Raw genomic sequence first — 18,480 nt, forward strand, 5'->3', positions numbered from 1 at the left:
ACAGAAGAAAACGAGGTAGAGAAAAACGAGGAAACTGCTCCTGAAACATTGCCCAGCGAAACCAAAGTTCCTACTACGTTTTATAAAGTATATAAACTGAACTGCAAAACGTGAATTGTACATAACGAGGGTTAAGCTAGCACACGATCCACAATCAGGCGAGAGAAAAACCTTAAAAACGACGGAGCGAGCACGAGGTATGCAGGGTCAATTGATTCCACGTCGCGATTCGTTCGTGGGAAAACAACCGGAAGTGACAAAAAGAGCCGTCGATCTGATAGAGCGATCGCCATCGAACCCGAAAACATCGATCCTGGAGGCAATTGATCGTGACGGCACAATAAACATACGAATCGGCATACGACAAGAAAGGATACTCCAACACAACGGAAGAGACAGGACAGGAAAAAACGGCGTCACACACAAAAACAGATTATTATAATACGTGCGTGCGTGCGTGCGTGCGCGCGCGTCATCACGTTAGAAACGTGTACACACACGCATACACAAGGACACATAAATGTACGCGCATACGATCGCGCATTGCAAGAAAGAAAAAAAAAGAACGCATCGCATTCGCAATTCGCATCCACACAATGACACCGGTACCATTCGAAAATGGCAATTAAGCACATTAAGTATACAATTAACTTAAGCAGCCGTAGCTTTAGCTTGAATGTTAGCACCTAGATACACACGATGTAACATTAAACTAACGTATTTAAAGTGAGAACGGATGATGAGATCTTAGCGTTTAAGCGAAAATACCTGTGTAAAATCTAGTAGGTGTCCACAAGAATAAAATAAAAACATATATTGTGGTACAAATCACACAAAGATCATATCTTCAGGTCCTGGCTCTTTGACTGCGTGCTACGCGCCCGATCAGTTGTACAGAACGTGACACTCTGCTCGCGGCTGACTTTATTATGTATCATTTCTATGTATGATTCTTATGTATAGCGGAATTATACATTATTTACACGATCATACTACGAGGACGTTTCTCTGTATTCGACTTCAACTAGAACATTCTATTGAACTTGCAAATTTATTCTTTGCAGTCGAATGGAACTGTTACAATGTCCAATTGGATACAGTGTAATTTCAACTTTCTTCAAAATAGGAAATACTTCTAGTCAAACGTGTATTTTATTTTAAAAAAATTAAAACTGTGACAAGCTGATTTTCTAAAAACATTGTGATCTCAAGTTTAATTAAAACATTCTTAAGGGATGTAGGGGTTGGGAAATAATGTCTTTTTTACAGTTGTCAAAATGACACCAATTAAAAAGCTATTCTTAAATTTTATATTTCACAGTACATGATCCTCCACAATGTTTATTAATCGAATATAAAATAACTGTTAAACCTGAACTCTTACAATAGAGTTAACGCATTAATATACAAAGTTATTAGCTTAAAACAGAAAAGAATTTGAAGGAATTTAAAGTTGAAAGTTTGATAAATAACTTTTATTTACAAAAGTTAACAGTTTCATTCGATCTCTGCTTATTCTTTATCCTATATAGAAGTTTTCGCATACAGGATGACTGTAAATTCATTTCTTTCCTCAATTAAGGGGGTAGACCACCCCGATAATTCGAAAAATCTAATTTAGTTTTAATTTCCTCGCACTTTCTTTATCTATGGAACAATGTATCAAAACAATTTTTCAAAATTTAGATATTTTGGCGTATCGTAAGAGACAATGGTAAGTAGACATTTTATGCTTTCTTTTGCATTATTACACGTCCGGATAAAATTTGGAGTTACTATTCTCTATAAAGTAATCTATATTGTAGCTTAATGGCAACCAGCAATCAATGTTGCAAGAACTGAGATTTCAAAACAAACAAATAATTCCTATTTTAATATTTCTTCAAGTTTATAACATTTTGACTTAAAAAATTGAAACATAAACCTGCAAGTTACATGTATTTATTCTCTAAATCTTGAAATTTTCATTCAGTACTTATCTCTGAAAAAAAAAATAGAAACCTATATATTAATGTTGATGTACCTCAATATGACGTCCCACATTCATTTCTTAGGTGGTTAGAAACAGTTGGCTTCCTATACATTTTTCAAGACTTCATAGACACTCTGCGGTTCCCAGTGCAAGGTTCGCTCAAGTTTCAAGAATTCAAGAATATCGCTTCGAGATTTCGTACATTTGTTTGCAACAGTTGAATTTCGAGGGCGGTGAATGTTGTATCAAAGTTTCGTTGTATCGTTTGCGTCACCATTCCCCACCAACTCAAAATCTGGTTTTGCCACTGGCATCCTTCTGTCGGCTTTGCCGGACCATTCGATGGCACCATAGCCGATCATTCCGAGACAGAGGATTCCCATCAGCACGTACAGTTTCGTTTGGGTACAAAGATAGGGACTGTACGCGTACGTGATCACGGATCCTGTGGATTCCCATAACCGGAAGTTTGAGAACGCTGCTTCCTCTTTCCCAGGGAATAGGATACCGGATAGCGCTGAAAATGAAGCACAGGAAATTTGAGAAAGATTCCTAATTAATTCCCATATTCAATTCAATTTGGTCAATTCAAGTTAGAAGTTTAACTATATTATAGAAAATCTTCGTATTATTTACGCAATTAAACGTAGAATGTTTTTTCTTTATCCTAATTCCTGCAAATTAATTCATAAATAGTCTGCGGATCTATATGCAAAATAAAAAATATTTGCATTGATGGCAAGACACAGGAACAAAATAACAATTTCTTTCTTTTTTCAAATATTAACCCTTTGACATAAGCGTTAAATAGAATTTGATGTGATCAGAGGTACCATTTAGCTGGTCTAATTATTTAGCTCATCATTCGTGAAAGCTTAACAATGTATTGTCGTGTAAATTCAAAACAAGTCTGTTTCTGGGATTCCAAAAAACCGTCAATTTGTTTTTTAATCGAAAGGAGTACTTACCAACAATTGAACACAGAAAATTGTACTTTCCCTACTGCTGGTACGCTGTACCAACAGTCAGTATCGAATTTACTATTGTGGGTGAACAATGGAGGACGCCCAACGTTCTCATATTGTCTGCCGATCAGGAAGAGAACTACCTTTACTGCAGTAGCTGGCAGTAACCGGACCACAGACTATGGGCTAGTGTTAGCCAGTATGGGACAGTACACACTACATAATCTTGTACACCTCAAATGATCATGCATAAAAGTTACTCTGACATGCTTTAGGACTTGCTCAAGACATGCTATAAAAGTTACTCTGTATCTCGAGTACTATTAGCCATATTTTCCAAAAAAATTAGGTGGTAAGATAGCCAAGGTGTTACTCGACAGCATCATTGGCAAAGGGAATTTTTATAAATATTAATCAGTTAGAAATAATGAATTTACCAGTGAATTGTGTTTGATAAATTAATGCGTGCGAATATTCATGGATTAAAAGTTATTCTGTAGGTCGAGTTCTATTACTTATTTTTACTAAAAAATTAGATAGCAAGATAGTCAAGAGAATGCTTGTTGACATCATTACCAAAAAGAAATTGTTACAAACGTTAAGAAATGACAAACTTATCAATAATTATTATCACGGCGATCGAGGTCTACCGAAATTAGTTAGGGTGTTGAAAGTTATTTAGATCACTGCGCACTGCGCACCTGACCTCGGCGAGCGCGCTCAGTCAGGTAGGACACTTAGGCAGGAGCGGGGCTGCGGGACCAGAAGGGTCATGGACTACTTTGGGGGTGACCAGGAGTTTTTCTCAGCTGCTCTGGCCTACTCTCGCCTACCTTCGGGGTTGGCCAGGGGTCATCCAGAGCTACCCTGGCCTACACTGGCCTACCCTTGCCTACCTTCGGTAGTATACCTACACACTCTGGCCTACCTTGAGGTTGACCAGGCGTCAACGCTTGCCTACACTTTGCTCTAGTCTACACTTGCCTACACTGGTCTAGCCTTGCCTACCTTCTGGTTCACCAGGGGTCCTCCAGAGCTATCATTGCCTACCTTAGTCTACCTTTAGCTAGCTTATGGTAGACCAAGGGTCATTTAACACTTTCTTGGCTTACCTTAAGCTAGCTCGGGGTGGGTCAGAGGTTCTTGGAAGTTTTCTGTGTTTACCCTTGGCCTACCTTCAGCATGTCCGTCCCATTATTAAATCAATGGCAAAATATTTACTTCGGAATATCTGATTATACAATGACATTCTAAAATCAATTCAGAAATTCCTCCTAAAATCGTGCGAATTTTTCTTCAAAATTAGAAGTCGCGCGTTTTCAATTTTTCAACCCGATCAAATATTTTGTTCTGAATCTAAGTGCCTCTACGACAAGTTGACGCAATTGTACGCGCCTTATGCATTTTTTGTGTGTAAATCATTTCAAGCATTCGTAGTGGGAATGGAGTACACAAGATACTCGATTCTTACTAGTAATATCCCCGGATTCATGAGTTATCGATAACGTCAATTGCGACACGAAATTGGTAATGCTTTCTATTCTATAGTCGATGAGATAGAAAATTTAATAATTTTACCATCAGTAGTTTAATTGAAGTGTTACTTTTTTAACTGACGCTGGTACCCTTTTTTGAAAAATGAATGGTAATAAGTCGACAAAATATCTTCCCCTGTGATTGACAAGAATTGATTTATAAGAGGATGGAGCTCATACCGTTTACTTGAACCAGCCACATAGCGTCACAAAGACCCCATAATCCAGACATCAGGAAGAATATTGAGCTTTGATCAGGCGTTGGTTTCCAGCGCAACAGGAACACTAAAATTCCCACGTGAAGACAGAAGGCGAATACCATTAGGGCCTTCCTTCCCGTTAATTTCATTATGGATCCAGCCCCTAGTGCAGCTATAGCGTTCGTCACGCCGAAGCAGATCATCACGTATCCGATGTTGCTAATTCCCCAGGCGCAGGACACAAACGACTGCAACCAGAGTCAATCAATCAGGAGTGACCGCATTGAAATCAACTTCTCCACTGTAAAATTGCAGCGAAACGAAATCAGTGAAAAATGTGTCATACTGGCATAAGGGATAAACGACGCCCAAAAGAAGGATAACATTCAGTGTACACACAGAACAATACAATATTTCATATTTCCCCCCTCTCTAGAGTTTAAATTTAAATTCAGCGCAGCAACCTAATTCAGAACAGAGAAGCAGTTTCTCGATTCTTATCTTTTTCGCAAACACTCGCGTAGTTGTAGCGATAAACAGGCTAACGAAAATTACAAAAGGATGTTACTAACAGCATTGTAATCGGCGAACAGAAATGCTTGTTCAGCCCCGATGAATATAATAATAGGCAGTATCAAGAGCTGGCTCTTCTCCTTCAACAGTTTCAACGTCACGGCCAGCAGTTTGATGCCCGACAATCCTGTCGCTGAACCAGATCTACCTCTATTGTACCTGCAACATAGCGAACAAGTGACTCGGATACACCGCGTGCTTCTATGCGAATGCTTACATGCACACACGTTTCGGTCCTGAATTAATCGATGCGACTATTGTCGCGATTCTTTCAAGAGGAACAATATCGCGTACTCGATCGCGGTTCAATCTGCTATCAATTCCGCGATTCGCGAATACATCCAGCTATCTGCGGAGGATTTATGACACACCGTGTGCAATGCGTTTCGCCTCACTCGCAAATCGAACGTACACGACTTCTACCGGTGGTCATACGCTTCGACTTAGCTGGTCGATTGCGAACCCTACCGGCAGAAAATATTCGATTAAAATTGCACATCCGGTTGATCAAATTATTTTTGAAGTTGAAATTATTACTGAATTATTTGAGCGTTGATTTCAAATGGAAAATATTATTCTACATGCATACCGTGACTCCAAAAAGTATTTCATCACAAAATTTTCCATTTTCAAAAATAATTTCGATTCTCAAACTGTCCCGTAAAAATCATTGGACTTATTTTTTCTGAGAAATGGTACACTCTGAAGCGTCTATAAACACATAAAACAAAATTTTCGTGAATGAATCGACCACAGATTTAAAGAGTGGAGTTTCCCCTTAGATGGAGCAATACTGTAGTCTGCTGCATTTATGATTGCAATTTCACCATCCTTCTCCAGGATTCATAAGAATTTATTTTTATTCTGCACATAGAAAATTTAAAGCAGATATTCAACTCAAGTATTTCCATTTATTAGTTTCCTATTGCAGTGCATTCCGTGGTGAGATTCGTAAAAATGAGTATGCAGTTAACTTTTATTCGACTATAATTTCCTCTAATTGACGCGTACAATTTTTATTTTGCATATATTATTTTTATTTTGTAAAACTGCAATGGTCATCTGCTCAAAACAATATTTACTTAAAGGTAGAGTGTTAAAATCGTTAAAGACGGTGTTAATTTAATTTTATTTGATGTTTGCTGTTTATCCTGATGTAACTGTTCGGTGAATTCCGGATGAAAGTGTACACACTCTCCCACTTAAAAGCCTGCATATTGTATTCACTTGCGAGTCTCGGTGCACTGAAATTCCATACGTGCGTCGCGTGTATCGGTTTCCAATATTTCTTTGATGAGGCTGATTTTCATAACGTGGATTTCTAAGGGAATCGAATATCGGGTGACGCATGCGTAATCATTTTCCTCGAGCGATTTACACGCGAGCTCTTACCGATGCCAGATGAAACGTACAAATTCTCCATGCTGTTCGCGATTACGTGCATTTTCTGGCAATTTTTCCCGGATTTCGACAGCTTTCAGCCTCGGATTAAACGCGCCGAGTCGCTCGACTGACGGATTTTATTGATTAGTATACTCGAGCATGTACATTAGCCGGAGAAAATTCGAATGATTGTTTACGTACATTTTCAGTTCAAACTTGCAGACTATTTTTTAAGAGAGGGATAAAACAGCATCGGACATTATCAAAGAAAAATAGTTAAAGAAACACACATGCAGTGAATTCTCGATTTTCAAACCATGATAATTTTGCAGAAAAAAATAGTACCGCAATGAACCTGGATTCATTTTAAAGGTGAAAGCCTCTACTTTCTGAATCCATCGTTCATTTTTGTCTAGAATATTTTTGCGTGATTTAGCAAGTGAAAAACTCAAGACACATTTTCTATCGAGAATGCCACAAGTTGATACGCCTGTAAAAAAACATTAAAAAATTTTGATTTTTGAAGATGGAAGCATCCGCTTTACAACCACTGAGTAAAACTTAATCTACGATTTTATTTTTCGCAGGGAAGGAAGACGTTTCTATTTGGCTCCTGTCGACGACAGAACGTGATCAGAAAGTCGATACAGAAATTTTCTGTTCCGCAATAAAACGACAACAAACTTCCGGCAATTAATGAAAATCGACTGAAAACGCGAGCGACAAATCTTCGAAATTAGGGACACGCGTTCATTAAAATTCCATCCCGCGTTTTCGATTCGTTACCGTTGTCCAGCGTTTTACAGTCCGGACCGGTATAATGTTATGAATCCATAAAATCAGCAGTCTAGTGCCTCGCTCCGAGCAACGGCCATAAATCGCAACAGTTTCGTAATTTACGAGCGTTAGTGAATACCGGTCCGACTAACTTCGGCAACAACAATGGTTAGTTAAGCCGCGAGTGCCGTCATTTTATTAAGCCGTCGGGGTTGCATCGAATTGCGCGGTTTAGCGAGTTATCGTCGATTTTACCTGGAGAGCGTATCGACGCCGAACGCGACAATCAAGGATGCGACTATCATGCAGCACAAATAAATGCCGGAGATTAGGTGAATCCTTTCCTCGGGAGGCCTTTCCAGCTTAGGGCTGTCGACGTCGCCAGAAGTTGCGCCGCAGAAGTTGGCACCGCATGCCTCCGCTATCACGCTGCTGTTCAGCGTTATGTTCGTTGGCAGTGCGTCCATTCCGTAAGACAAAACTGTGGATAAAAATATTTCTCATAAACTATTCGCACCTTGACCCTCGGACGCCTGCGGTTCCGACCGATGCCGGAGTCATTTCTGACCCACACCGATATTTCACTACAGTTTTCTTTCGACGTAAGGCGATGGCTCGGGACCGGCTTTCGCCGTATTTCGGATGAAGAAGGAGAAGAGGGGAAAGCGATTTTCTTATTTCGAAATGAAAAGCGTCGTCTTATATGGGAATGAATTTGTAATATTGACGGTCGCTCGAGGTTATTCCCCACCGCTACGGGTCACGAATGACTCCGGCACAGAGTTATGCTAATTCAATTACGTTGTAATTCAATTACACAATTGAATTACATTGTATTTCAATCATATAGTAATTAAACTGCATAACATACAACATACATAATTAAAATACAGCTCTACAAATTACAGCCCAGAACTTAAATTATAGCCCCTATAAAATTATAGGGTATTTTATGTATTTTACCTATTTTAGCCCTATTTTATGTAATTTAATTACAAAGTATTTTATATTTGTACTCCAATTGGACTTACGAATTACATTGTAGTTTAATTGAATGAAGATCTGAATTATAAATTACAATATGACTGAATTACAATGTAATTTAATTATTTTGTAATTATAATTCCTGAAGTAATTCAATTGTAATTCTGCACAACTCTTCTCCGGCATAGCATACGGAGGGTTAACGAATTCTAGCGGGCCCGGAAGAGAGACCCGGAAATGTGGGTGTGGGAACGTCCCCTGTATCTGCGTGAGCCCCCATTCGGTCGTGGGCGTTGGGTGGAGACACTCCCGCCCCAATTGGTGCCCCCGGGAGAGGGAGGCGGAGGGGTTTTTGCGCGGGGGGTGGGTCCCCGCGTCGCACTGTGCCCCCACCAGGGAGGGATTCGGGGCCTACGGGGTTCTGACCCCGGCCCCCGGGCGGGAGCATAGCCCCCCCCCCCCCGATTGGGTCGTCACCCCCCGGCATAACCCTCGGTGTGAGGGGTCTTGGTTCGTCCCTCCTCTACAAGGGGAGTGGGATTCGTGGGTGGTGGGGTGGGAAGGGTCGGGGTTCGCCGGATCGCACCTACGACGACCCTTTCTTACCGGTGACGGCGTCTTCATGCCTTGGCCAGGGAAGGTTCCTTCGGGACACCCGCTTCGAGCGAGGCACGAAGATACCGGGAGCTGTGGGTGCATCGAGTTGGGGCTCGGGAAGCCCAACTCGAACGCTCCAGGGATGATGGCACCGGGCGGGTCCCTCCTCCCGGGGTCTAATAGAGTAGGCAACGGGGGAGGCTAACTCCCTCCCCCAGGTAGCATGATAGCTGGGAGATGCCCTGTTGAGTACTCGCGTGATCCAGGCACCTCCCATGTAGCTTAGGTGGGCGTGAGTTTTTAGTGGGTAGTCTTCGGGGACACTCCCCCGGGGTATGCGAAAAGCATTTTCTCACGAAAAAAGGGTTAACGAATTCTATAATAAATCTTGTTCTATATGGGTGGAGATACTAAACATAACTGAAAGCATTTGTGTTATGACCGACAATAAAATACAGTATATCTTTTGACAAACTGCGAAGCACTGTTATTTCTTTCAAGAAGTTTTTTCTCGGGAACAAAAGCGCGTCTTTAATGCGCAACATCCGATCGACAGAAAAGCTATCACGGAACAGTCGATACGTCCGAGTTCGAAATCTCGTGTCAGCAGCATTTCCCGTTCCCGTGTCCAATTCGCCGTCGAAGAAAAACCACTGACCCGTTGTCTATTGTGCACGCGAGTCACGGCAGTTGGTGATCGAGCGGCGCAAAAGCGCCGGGAACTTCTGAAACTCGATAAGTAGCCGGAATTTCGTGACCGATTCGGCGACTTTACTTTTCTATCTACTTAGTGCGACAATGGCCGGTGACGCTGCGATTTCGTATATCTCCGTTCTCTGCGCCGTCGCTGAGGAAACATTAAAACTTTCAGGACCTACGAATTCCGAAGATCGAGCCGGATGTCCTTTGAATAAATTCTGTGCTCCCGCGGGACTTAGCTACTTTTACACCGATACACTTGTCCTTAAAAGGAAACTTAGGGTCATAGTATCCCCTCGGTGCTACTTTCGTCGTTTATTTCATTCGTTATGCCATTAAACGGGGTTGGAACAGCACGCAATACCGTGAATTGTCGAACAAGTGACGGGAAGTCGTATTTTCGATTCTAATTGTACGACTAATTATTGAAATGTTTTCTGACAAACTGAACCTGTTACATCTTAATCTGTGCTGCTTTTTGTTTAAATTTGTTGTACAGTTTCATATAATCAAAGTACATTATGGCGATGATAATTATCGATTGCATTAACATATGTATGTGAATTTAAAACGAGATTACAATTGATTAATTGCAAGAGTCATGAATTAATTTGCACAGGTATAACACGTGTAACGATCACACTTTCAGTTCTTAAAACCAATAATGATAAGTCTCAGAATATAAAGATTTAATGTTTGGATAATAACTTTGTTACTTTTTACCGTGATTATTATGACACTTTCGACCCTAAACTGGTATGTATTTGAAAACGAATGCAGATTGAACAATAAATTACTGAAAAAGTATGAACAGTTAGATCATGATTTATTTGTGTTAATAAAATTCTGCAAGTAAAGAAGTCTTCACTTTTGACTAATTTTGCAGCAATTTTTGCCACCGTTCCACGAGTGTAAATTAGTAAATTTAATTAGAAGGACCTGCTGAATTTGTAGGAAATGGGCTGTTAACTTGTGAATTTTACCAGACAGAGTTGTGTAGTTTGTGGGCAAAGGGACTGTTAATTCGTTAATTTTATTAGATGGAGCTGTGTAGAATATCATTCGAAATAGTAAGTCTGAACCCTGAAGAAGGCCACCAAGTACTTTCTACAGTAAGGAACAAAACTGATTATACACTATTTGAAACAACATAAATTTTTAAAAATTAGATCAAATGACTTGAATGTTATTGAGAAGTTAGAAGGATTAGTTTATTAGACGAGGCGTAAAGAATTTTTGAAAAAAATTTGAATTGGTCGGAATCGCAAAAGAAATAGTAAAAGTTGGTTTTTTCAGCTTTTTATCTGAGCCTGTGTAGCGGCTAGCGGGGCGCCGGAAGAGAAATCTTCAGCGCACCAGCACCAAGAAAGATTTATGGTTTGCACAGCATAAGACGCTATTTGTGAGAAAACGTCTTTAACGTTTTTGGCCACTTAGCGGACAGATGTGTCCTTGTAGTTCCTAGCGACGAACTCAATAGCGCAAGTGGACGCCATAAATTTTGGGTAGTCTAAGGGTCTCCAGCCTAGAGTGTCCCAGCGACGCGTGCCTGGTTTCTATCACCCGGGAAAGCTGGGCCCATTGACGTAAGCCAGCAGTCACGTACCGCACTTAGCACGGGGCCCGGAAGACACCCCGCTGCATCACCAAAATTCGATTTTTAACAGAACGACACGCTCACCCTTCTCACGCACGAGAGGCGTGGAACGTGGGCGTGTTATGCAAAATGCACGGATTGGTGGAAGTTCCCCGCAAGGACTTCCACCAATCAGCCGACAAGCATTTTTGAAGATATAAGGCAGAGACTACCGACGCGAACCGGAAGTCACGAAGTCGAGACACAGCCGCGTATCCGCCGAGTGACTTAGAGTCTAGTCCGGTCGTTGCTAAGTTGCAATAACAGTTCAACCGCGAGTCGAAGCGAATCGCCGGTTTTAGTCGAACCACCCCAGACGCTCTCGCGACATCACTTTTTGATTGTAAATAAACGACTCAGTCACGTACACCTGATTTGGACACTCATTCTAAGGCACCCGCCTTATATAACCCTGTTCCTTCACCTGTATTGAAAATTTAAAGAATGTGTTTGATTCGCTCGAATAAATTATATTCATTCTGAAAATTTCCCCGATATTGGTTACTTCGTTTACGAGTTATAGACTATTAAAAGTGGGAAAATTGCCATTTTTCACGATTTTCGACTAAAAATCGCACTTTTACTTTTACATTTAATCTTGTTATTCTCATAAGACGACTCTTTTTGAAGGGAGAAACTTTAAATATATCAGTATCAAATCACGTTTTCCAATATACAGGGAGTTTCACCTTACTCGAGCATCCAAAATATCTCGCTTGATTTTTTTGGTAGAAAAAAATATCAGACGAAGACATTAGATGGTTTTAGGGGGGGGGGGCAAATATTATGATAGGCAAAAAAATTTGTTAAATGTTATATTTTTTGAGATTTCAAGGTTATCGAAGATTTTTTAAATGGAATGATATATTTTTATTATCGCTATATGATTGCCAAGGTCAAGACGAATTTAACGATCTGTAATATTATGACTTTCACGTGACCTTGAGTTTTTAACACCAACGATTCCACACAAAACACTTACATTTTCAGTGCACCAATAATGTATATTATGTGAAAAAATGGTTAGAAAAAATATCTTCGTCAAGTAAAGAGAACGTCATAAAAGAAATGTTCATTTCTTTGTATTTGCTGCAGTGTACATGTACAAAACGCAACACGATTCTCAAAATTGTTGCCATGAAGCTCCTGATATAAGAAAGTATGGTATGGATAAAAATGACGTTGCAATATTGGGAACACACTTACTTTGGAAATCGCTTAAAGAACGTACAATTTTTCGGCAACTTGTAATAGGATCAACATTGACTGTAGCCAATACAAAAGTTTCGTCATCTTCTCCAGTAGCAGGCTTTGATCGTTTTCTGTTCAATGATTTAATACTCCATGTTTTGCAAAACTGGTGAACTATGCGGTCAAAACTTTATCGAGTAGGATAATTTCTCTCAGGGTATTTTTCCGTGTACAGTTGAGATGTTTGTACTGAGTTACTTTTAGCCTCACCACAAACTAAAATCATTTCTATCTTTTCTGCATCACTGTACACCATCGTTTCAGAAAAGTAACTTTATGTTTCTCAATCGAATAAATCCCGACGAATTTCTTAAACGTACTGGTTGGAGTCACCGTTAGGAGAAGAATTTCTATCAGTGTTTACAATTTATTGTAAGCGTGTTTACAGTCATCAGTCAAGGTTCAAAAACATTTCTTGAAACCCTAGGGGGGCCCAATGTCATCGTTATTTCACTATTTGCATCAAGTGTCCTACTTTTATGAATTTTTCGTACTCAAGGTCACGTGAAGGTCATAATAGTACAGGTCGTTGGATTCGTCTTGATCTCGGCTATCATACAGCGATAATAAAAATATATCATTCCATTTAAATAGACTTCGATAACCTTGAAATCTCAAAAAATATAACCTTGAACAAATTTTATTTTGCCTATCATACGGTGCTGACCGAATAGATTTTCGTAAACATTTCGTTAAATATCTCGTTTACATCACCAAATCTTTGGCACCGTTTGCGCAAAGTTCGCGATTTGAATTCGTCGTCCTGTTTCCGGTACTACTTGGACCTCTTTAACATGTTGCCGGCGATATCTACGAATTGCATTACGGCGAGGTTTCTCCCGGGAGAACTTTTATTCGAGTGAAAGTGAGTCGTCAGTAACCAGACCAAAGTCAGTTTAATTACTCCTCCGCCGGTACACTGGAAAACCGTTGGCAAAAAGGGTAGCAGTGGCGCTTTTAGCTTTTGCCACTTAAAGCTTCCGGCATCGACTGCCTTCCCTTTTTATCCACGCTGACTTTCCCGTCCCGTCTTGCGGGGATAAAAGCTTTGATTGCGATGCGATTCCACAAAATGGAAACAATGCCGGGCGCTCCCTTTTGAATTTTCATCGGAACCACGGGCCGAGAAACTTATAGGAAAAAATAGAACGTTCCGGCGTCCTTGCATCGTCGTAAAAATTAATTAATTAACCAGTCTTTTTTAATCTCCGAGCTGATCGAAGGACATGTAGTCCGCAAGCGCGGTATCCCACGCTCGTTGCGTAATTCTTTACCTCATCACAGTTCCACAGACTTTCAAAGTTGATTCATGCCTGAATCCGGGAATTGCTTCTGTGCTGCCGATTACGATTTACACGGCTCGAGTGTGCGATTTTATGTTAATCCGCAACATCGTTTAAGACGATTGATTAGTTGTCGTTAAATCAGTTTCCAATCAGTTTTATGGAATAATGTTCACATTAGTTTGATGGCGGTTATATCAAAGGCGAGATCGAGAACAGCTGGTTGCGAAAGCGCATTCCGCTTGGGTCATTAGTGACCCACACTGGATTTGCTCTCTGGTTGCTCTCCTTTCATTCAATGAATTTACAATTCCATCGAGTATTGTTGGTTAACTATAGATTCTTTCAGTCAGTTTAATTTATTTTAATCCATAGAATATTTTATCTTTTGTTAATAGTTCGCAAGAAGAATGAGAAAATTAATTTTTATTGCGCGCTTATGCTCATTTTAATGGCTAAGCATTGATATCAAAGAAATTAAATTTGATCCTGGTTTAGAAGAGATTAATAATATTCATATTTTTTCGTTCACAATTCTGATTCAACATGAAGCATTAATTGATATTTATTCATTGTGTATTTTTTAGTCATTATTATACTGAATTTTCTGGTTTAGATATTTCCATTGTTATTGTCACTGCATTAGTACACAAACAAATTTGCAATATTTATTTGTTGATTTTCTTTGATAATTTAAGAACATAAATCAATGCTTTTATGTGGTTTTGTTCCAAGAAATGTTATACATATGTTCTTCGAACGTTTAGCATTCAATGAGTATGGCATGTGTCTTACTGTAAAACTAGCTTCACAGTTACTCATGTTTCTTTCATGCTTCTGTTGGAAAACAATTATGTGTTATTATTATGCAGCTTAGGCACAGCATTGTATAAGTTCAGTTTTACTTTCTCTTTAGATATTTTCATTGTGGAAAATCATAGAAAAAACAGATAAAACGAAATCATTATCCTTCTTGGAATCTAATATTATATGTTCAAATTCGCGAAAATAACAGTACAGAAGGTAGTGCAGAAGGCGTGGCACAATTTGAATTTATGAACTACCTGAAGTGTAAATCATCCAGCAAAAAAATGGATTGGAGGCACACGATGATTCGTATCAATTGATTACTAATAGTGCTAATTAGAATGAGGAAGAACGTTTTAGAACGCAAGTCTCGTTTGATTGCTCATTTAATACAATAATTATCATAGTGGTTGCTGATAACAATCAACAATGTAAAATTATGTAAAAATGTTTTCTTAAGTGCTTTTGAAAAAAAAAACATTTATTGACGTAAGCATGCGTGTCATAATATAGAGGAATGCACAATTGAACAATTAATAATTGTTATTAACAACATTTATTTGATCTACGAACTAAATAACTATATATGTGTACACTATAATTCATAGATACTCTAGGTGGACTCTAATAAAAATTTATTAAATTTATCATTATTGTGCACTTAAATGTAATTGTGTCTAATTACATAATTAGTACAACCCTAATTCTTTAATTTCGGTTAATTTTCTTAATACACAAGATCTGAGTTAAGTGAAACCACATAGTATTCCTATATTTATCTTCCCATCACATTAATACTAAACCCACCAGTGCTGGTCGTATAACCGGTCTCAAATTATCTATTTCACAATGCTTGAAACTATAAAAGTGCATTCATAGATATAGACTGCAGTTTTTATGCATTTATGACAAAAATGTAATTTAAAACAGTAATGACATTAGAAGAATCTAAAAATGATATTGTACTATTTCAGAGCGTTACACACATTAAAGAAAGAAACTAACTTTTTATTTCTCACCAGTTTGTCGCAATTCGGGTAATTTTTATCTTGCATAAAGATTCGCAGTCTAGTAGTAATTATATAAATTTCCATGCTGAAGCTGACGTTGAAATAAGAGTTCTACAAACTCTGAATAAATACAATTTTGTCATTATTATAAGGCAAAACAGTCCCTTCTAATGGTCGGTAGCGTCAGTGTTAATTTTTGACCATTGTATTAACTTGACACCAGCAAACAGGCGTAGCTGGAGAAACGGGGACAGTATCCATACGAAGGTGACACGAAGGTGTAGCCCGCAGGAGAACGGCGTTACTCGCGAAGTAATTCAAGGCGCACGTACCTGCCGATGATATAAGGTTGCCCCAGACTTGCGCCATCTGGTAAAACATGAAGAACACCCCGAAGAACCTCGTAACGAGTACATCCGCAGCCACGTCGGACAAGGTTGCATAAGCCTCGGCTGCGACCGTCAAGTAAGTGCACTTCGCGCACCAAAGTGGTCCCGCGCCAATGCCGACCAGGAGGCCAGCCGGTATCATGGTGTAGAATTTTGGGTAAAACTGAGCGGCCATAAAAGGCACGTAAGTCAGGATGGACAAGGATATCGTCCATTTACAACCCAGCCAGCTGCAACGAGAGAACGCGAGATAAGATTGCTTTTACGGTCCGAGTATCCTGGAACTTCACTCGCTCGGCAAACTTGTCCGCAAGAAAGTTTCTCTTTTCTTTTTTCCTCGCCTTCCCCTCTCGCCCCTCTCGCGCTCCTGTCATTCGGTCAATCTCTTCGTCTTTTCCTTTTCACTTCTTGTCAAGCGGATCGGGCCGCCGCGCCGCGCAGTGGTGCCAAGGCGGCAAAAAATCCATTTTATAAATTTTCAATTTTTATAAAAAAAATTAATTTTTGTATAGCCTAATAGTGCGCGCATGATGTGCCAGTCAGATTTTTGAAAAAAATTTTTTTACGGAGATATACGCATGGTAAATAACCATTTCCTCGCTACTCTGGGAATTCATCAGTTTTTAGTGCGATAGTTATGTAATTACTCCGCCTATAATTGAATACTTAGGGGTCTACAAATCATATGGGTTACTGCAAATGGCTTCATCTATTAACTGGCAAAAAAATTTTCCAAAAAAAGTTGTTTCACATTAAGTAATATGGACTACCCCGAAGCCCCTTTGCGTTACGCTCATTTTTTATTTATGGAGAAATACAAAAAATCTGGAACTAATCGTTTTGGCAAGTTATAATATTGATCTAGCTTTGTGCAAAATTTCATGAGATACTTCGAAATGCTTTCGCCGCAATTTAAGTTTACATATCAACTTTCGGAATTTCCAAGAATGAATCGCGCAGATGTCACGATTATTTGATGTTTCAGGTGAAATTTTGAAGGGATGCATATCAGATAATAAAAAAATGTGACGTTCATACATATAAAAAAATATTTAATAACAATTTTTTATGTTAAATAAACAAAGTTTTCGTTCACTGGACCACTGTCGCAAAAATGCAACAGGTATTTTTTGGTAGTGCTCCAATGAACGCTATAAAAATAATTTATGTAAGATAAAAAAAATTGTTATTAAATATTTTTTTATACATAAAAAATTAATAAATCATATGCACTTCACATTTTTCTTTATTATTTAGAAATATTTCTAAAAAATTTCACCTGGAACATCAAATAATCGTAACTTCCGCACGATTCACTCTAGGAAATTCTGAAAGTTGATATTTAAACATAAATTGCGGCGAAAGGGTCTCGAAGGGTCTCATGATTTTTTGCACAAAGTTAGATCAATATTACACCTTGCCAAAACTATTAGTTCCAGACCAAAATCTATTAAAGGATTTGTTGTATGCTTCCATAAATAAAAAATGGGCAGAAAACAGAGATTTTCGATTAGCCCATATTACTTAATGTTAACAACTTTTTACAAAAATTTTTTGCCAAATAAGCGTTGTACCTGTGGCAATCTCTCCACAAATGTTCAAACAAATTCTTTGGATAGTTTCGTTATTACAGATTTTTTGCCCCTTTTTGGCCATTTGACACTATTGTGCGCCGTCGCGTCGCCGCGTAGTGTCGAAATAATATTTCGCGGGAAAACAGAAGACGAATCGACCCATGAGCGATATTTCGCAAAGCGAATTGGCTCCTCTAATTCCGCGGATTACTCTGCGCGATAATCTGCCTTGTTATTGGCTGGCCATAAATATGGATCGTGCTATTTTCGGATGTAATTAACCGTTAAGGGGACGCGGGGCAAACCTACCATCGACCCAGTCAATTATAGAATCATCGTTTTAATGACGCGACACGGTGAAAACCGATTAACCGCTCGCGAATTTCACAGTGTGATATAAGTTTGTTTTTTCGCATCCGTCATTTTTGTTGAAATTAGGTTTGACATACGGGTCTCGATCGACAAGTTCATAAATTCGTAGATCATCGAAGCCGTTCAATGCAAAAGTGGTGCAAGTCAATATTTGTGCGGTTCTGACAAAACTGTGTAGGTGCAATTCTAAAAAATATGAAGTATGAGGGAATTTGAAAATGAATGTACGATGGTCCCTGTTTCTTGCATAAATTTTGAAGAAAAAGGATCCTCTGGATTTAATATTTTAAAAATAATGCTAATGTACTGTATCTCCTCCCACGGTTCATAGAAACATAGCTATAAATAGTAATGAAATTGTTTTCAATTCATAAAGTGAAACGGATCCTGTCAATTTTGATTGACTAACAATTTTGATGATCCTGGAAATTTTGAACAACGCAGGAAAGTGAAGCAACTCCCATTGAAAAATA

General features: G+C 39.0%; 1 protein-coding gene and 1 long non-coding RNA gene across 2 annotated transcripts in view; both read right to left on the bottom strand.

Moving 5' to 3' along the window:
* Window positions 1–888: 888 nt before the first annotated feature.
* Window positions 889–18,480, bottom strand: part of LOC143353969 (UNC93-like protein) — a 32,083-nt gene continuing 14,491 nt past the window's right edge. Inside the window, exons 3-7 of the mRNA XM_076787597.1 lie at window positions 16,005–16,291; window positions 7,661–7,886; window positions 5,245–5,404; window positions 4,653–4,920; window positions 889–2,489 (exon numbers count right to left, since the gene is read on the bottom strand). Of these exons, the coding sequence (XP_076643712.1) occupies window positions 2,218–2,489; window positions 4,653–4,920; window positions 5,245–5,404; window positions 7,661–7,886; window positions 16,005–16,291 (1,213 nt within the window). The 3' untranslated portion in view covers window positions 889–2,217. The remainder of the gene's footprint in view (window positions 2,490–4,652; window positions 4,921–5,244; window positions 5,405–7,660; window positions 7,887–16,004; window positions 16,292–18,480) is intronic.
* Window positions 5,411–7,068, bottom strand: LOC143354084 (uncharacterized). Its single transcript, XR_013082274.1, has 3 exons — window positions 6,638–7,068; window positions 6,473–6,566; window positions 5,411–5,709 (listed from the first exon to the last, which is right to left on the bottom strand). It is a non-coding gene; the product is annotated as an uncharacterized LOC143354084 (long non-coding RNA).

This window comes from Halictus rubicundus, chromosome 1 (genome assembly GCF_050948215.1).
Source record: "Halictus rubicundus isolate RS-2024b chromosome 1, iyHalRubi1_principal, whole genome shotgun sequence".
Taxonomy (NCBI): domain Eukaryota; kingdom Metazoa; phylum Arthropoda; class Insecta; order Hymenoptera; family Halictidae; genus Halictus; species Halictus rubicundus.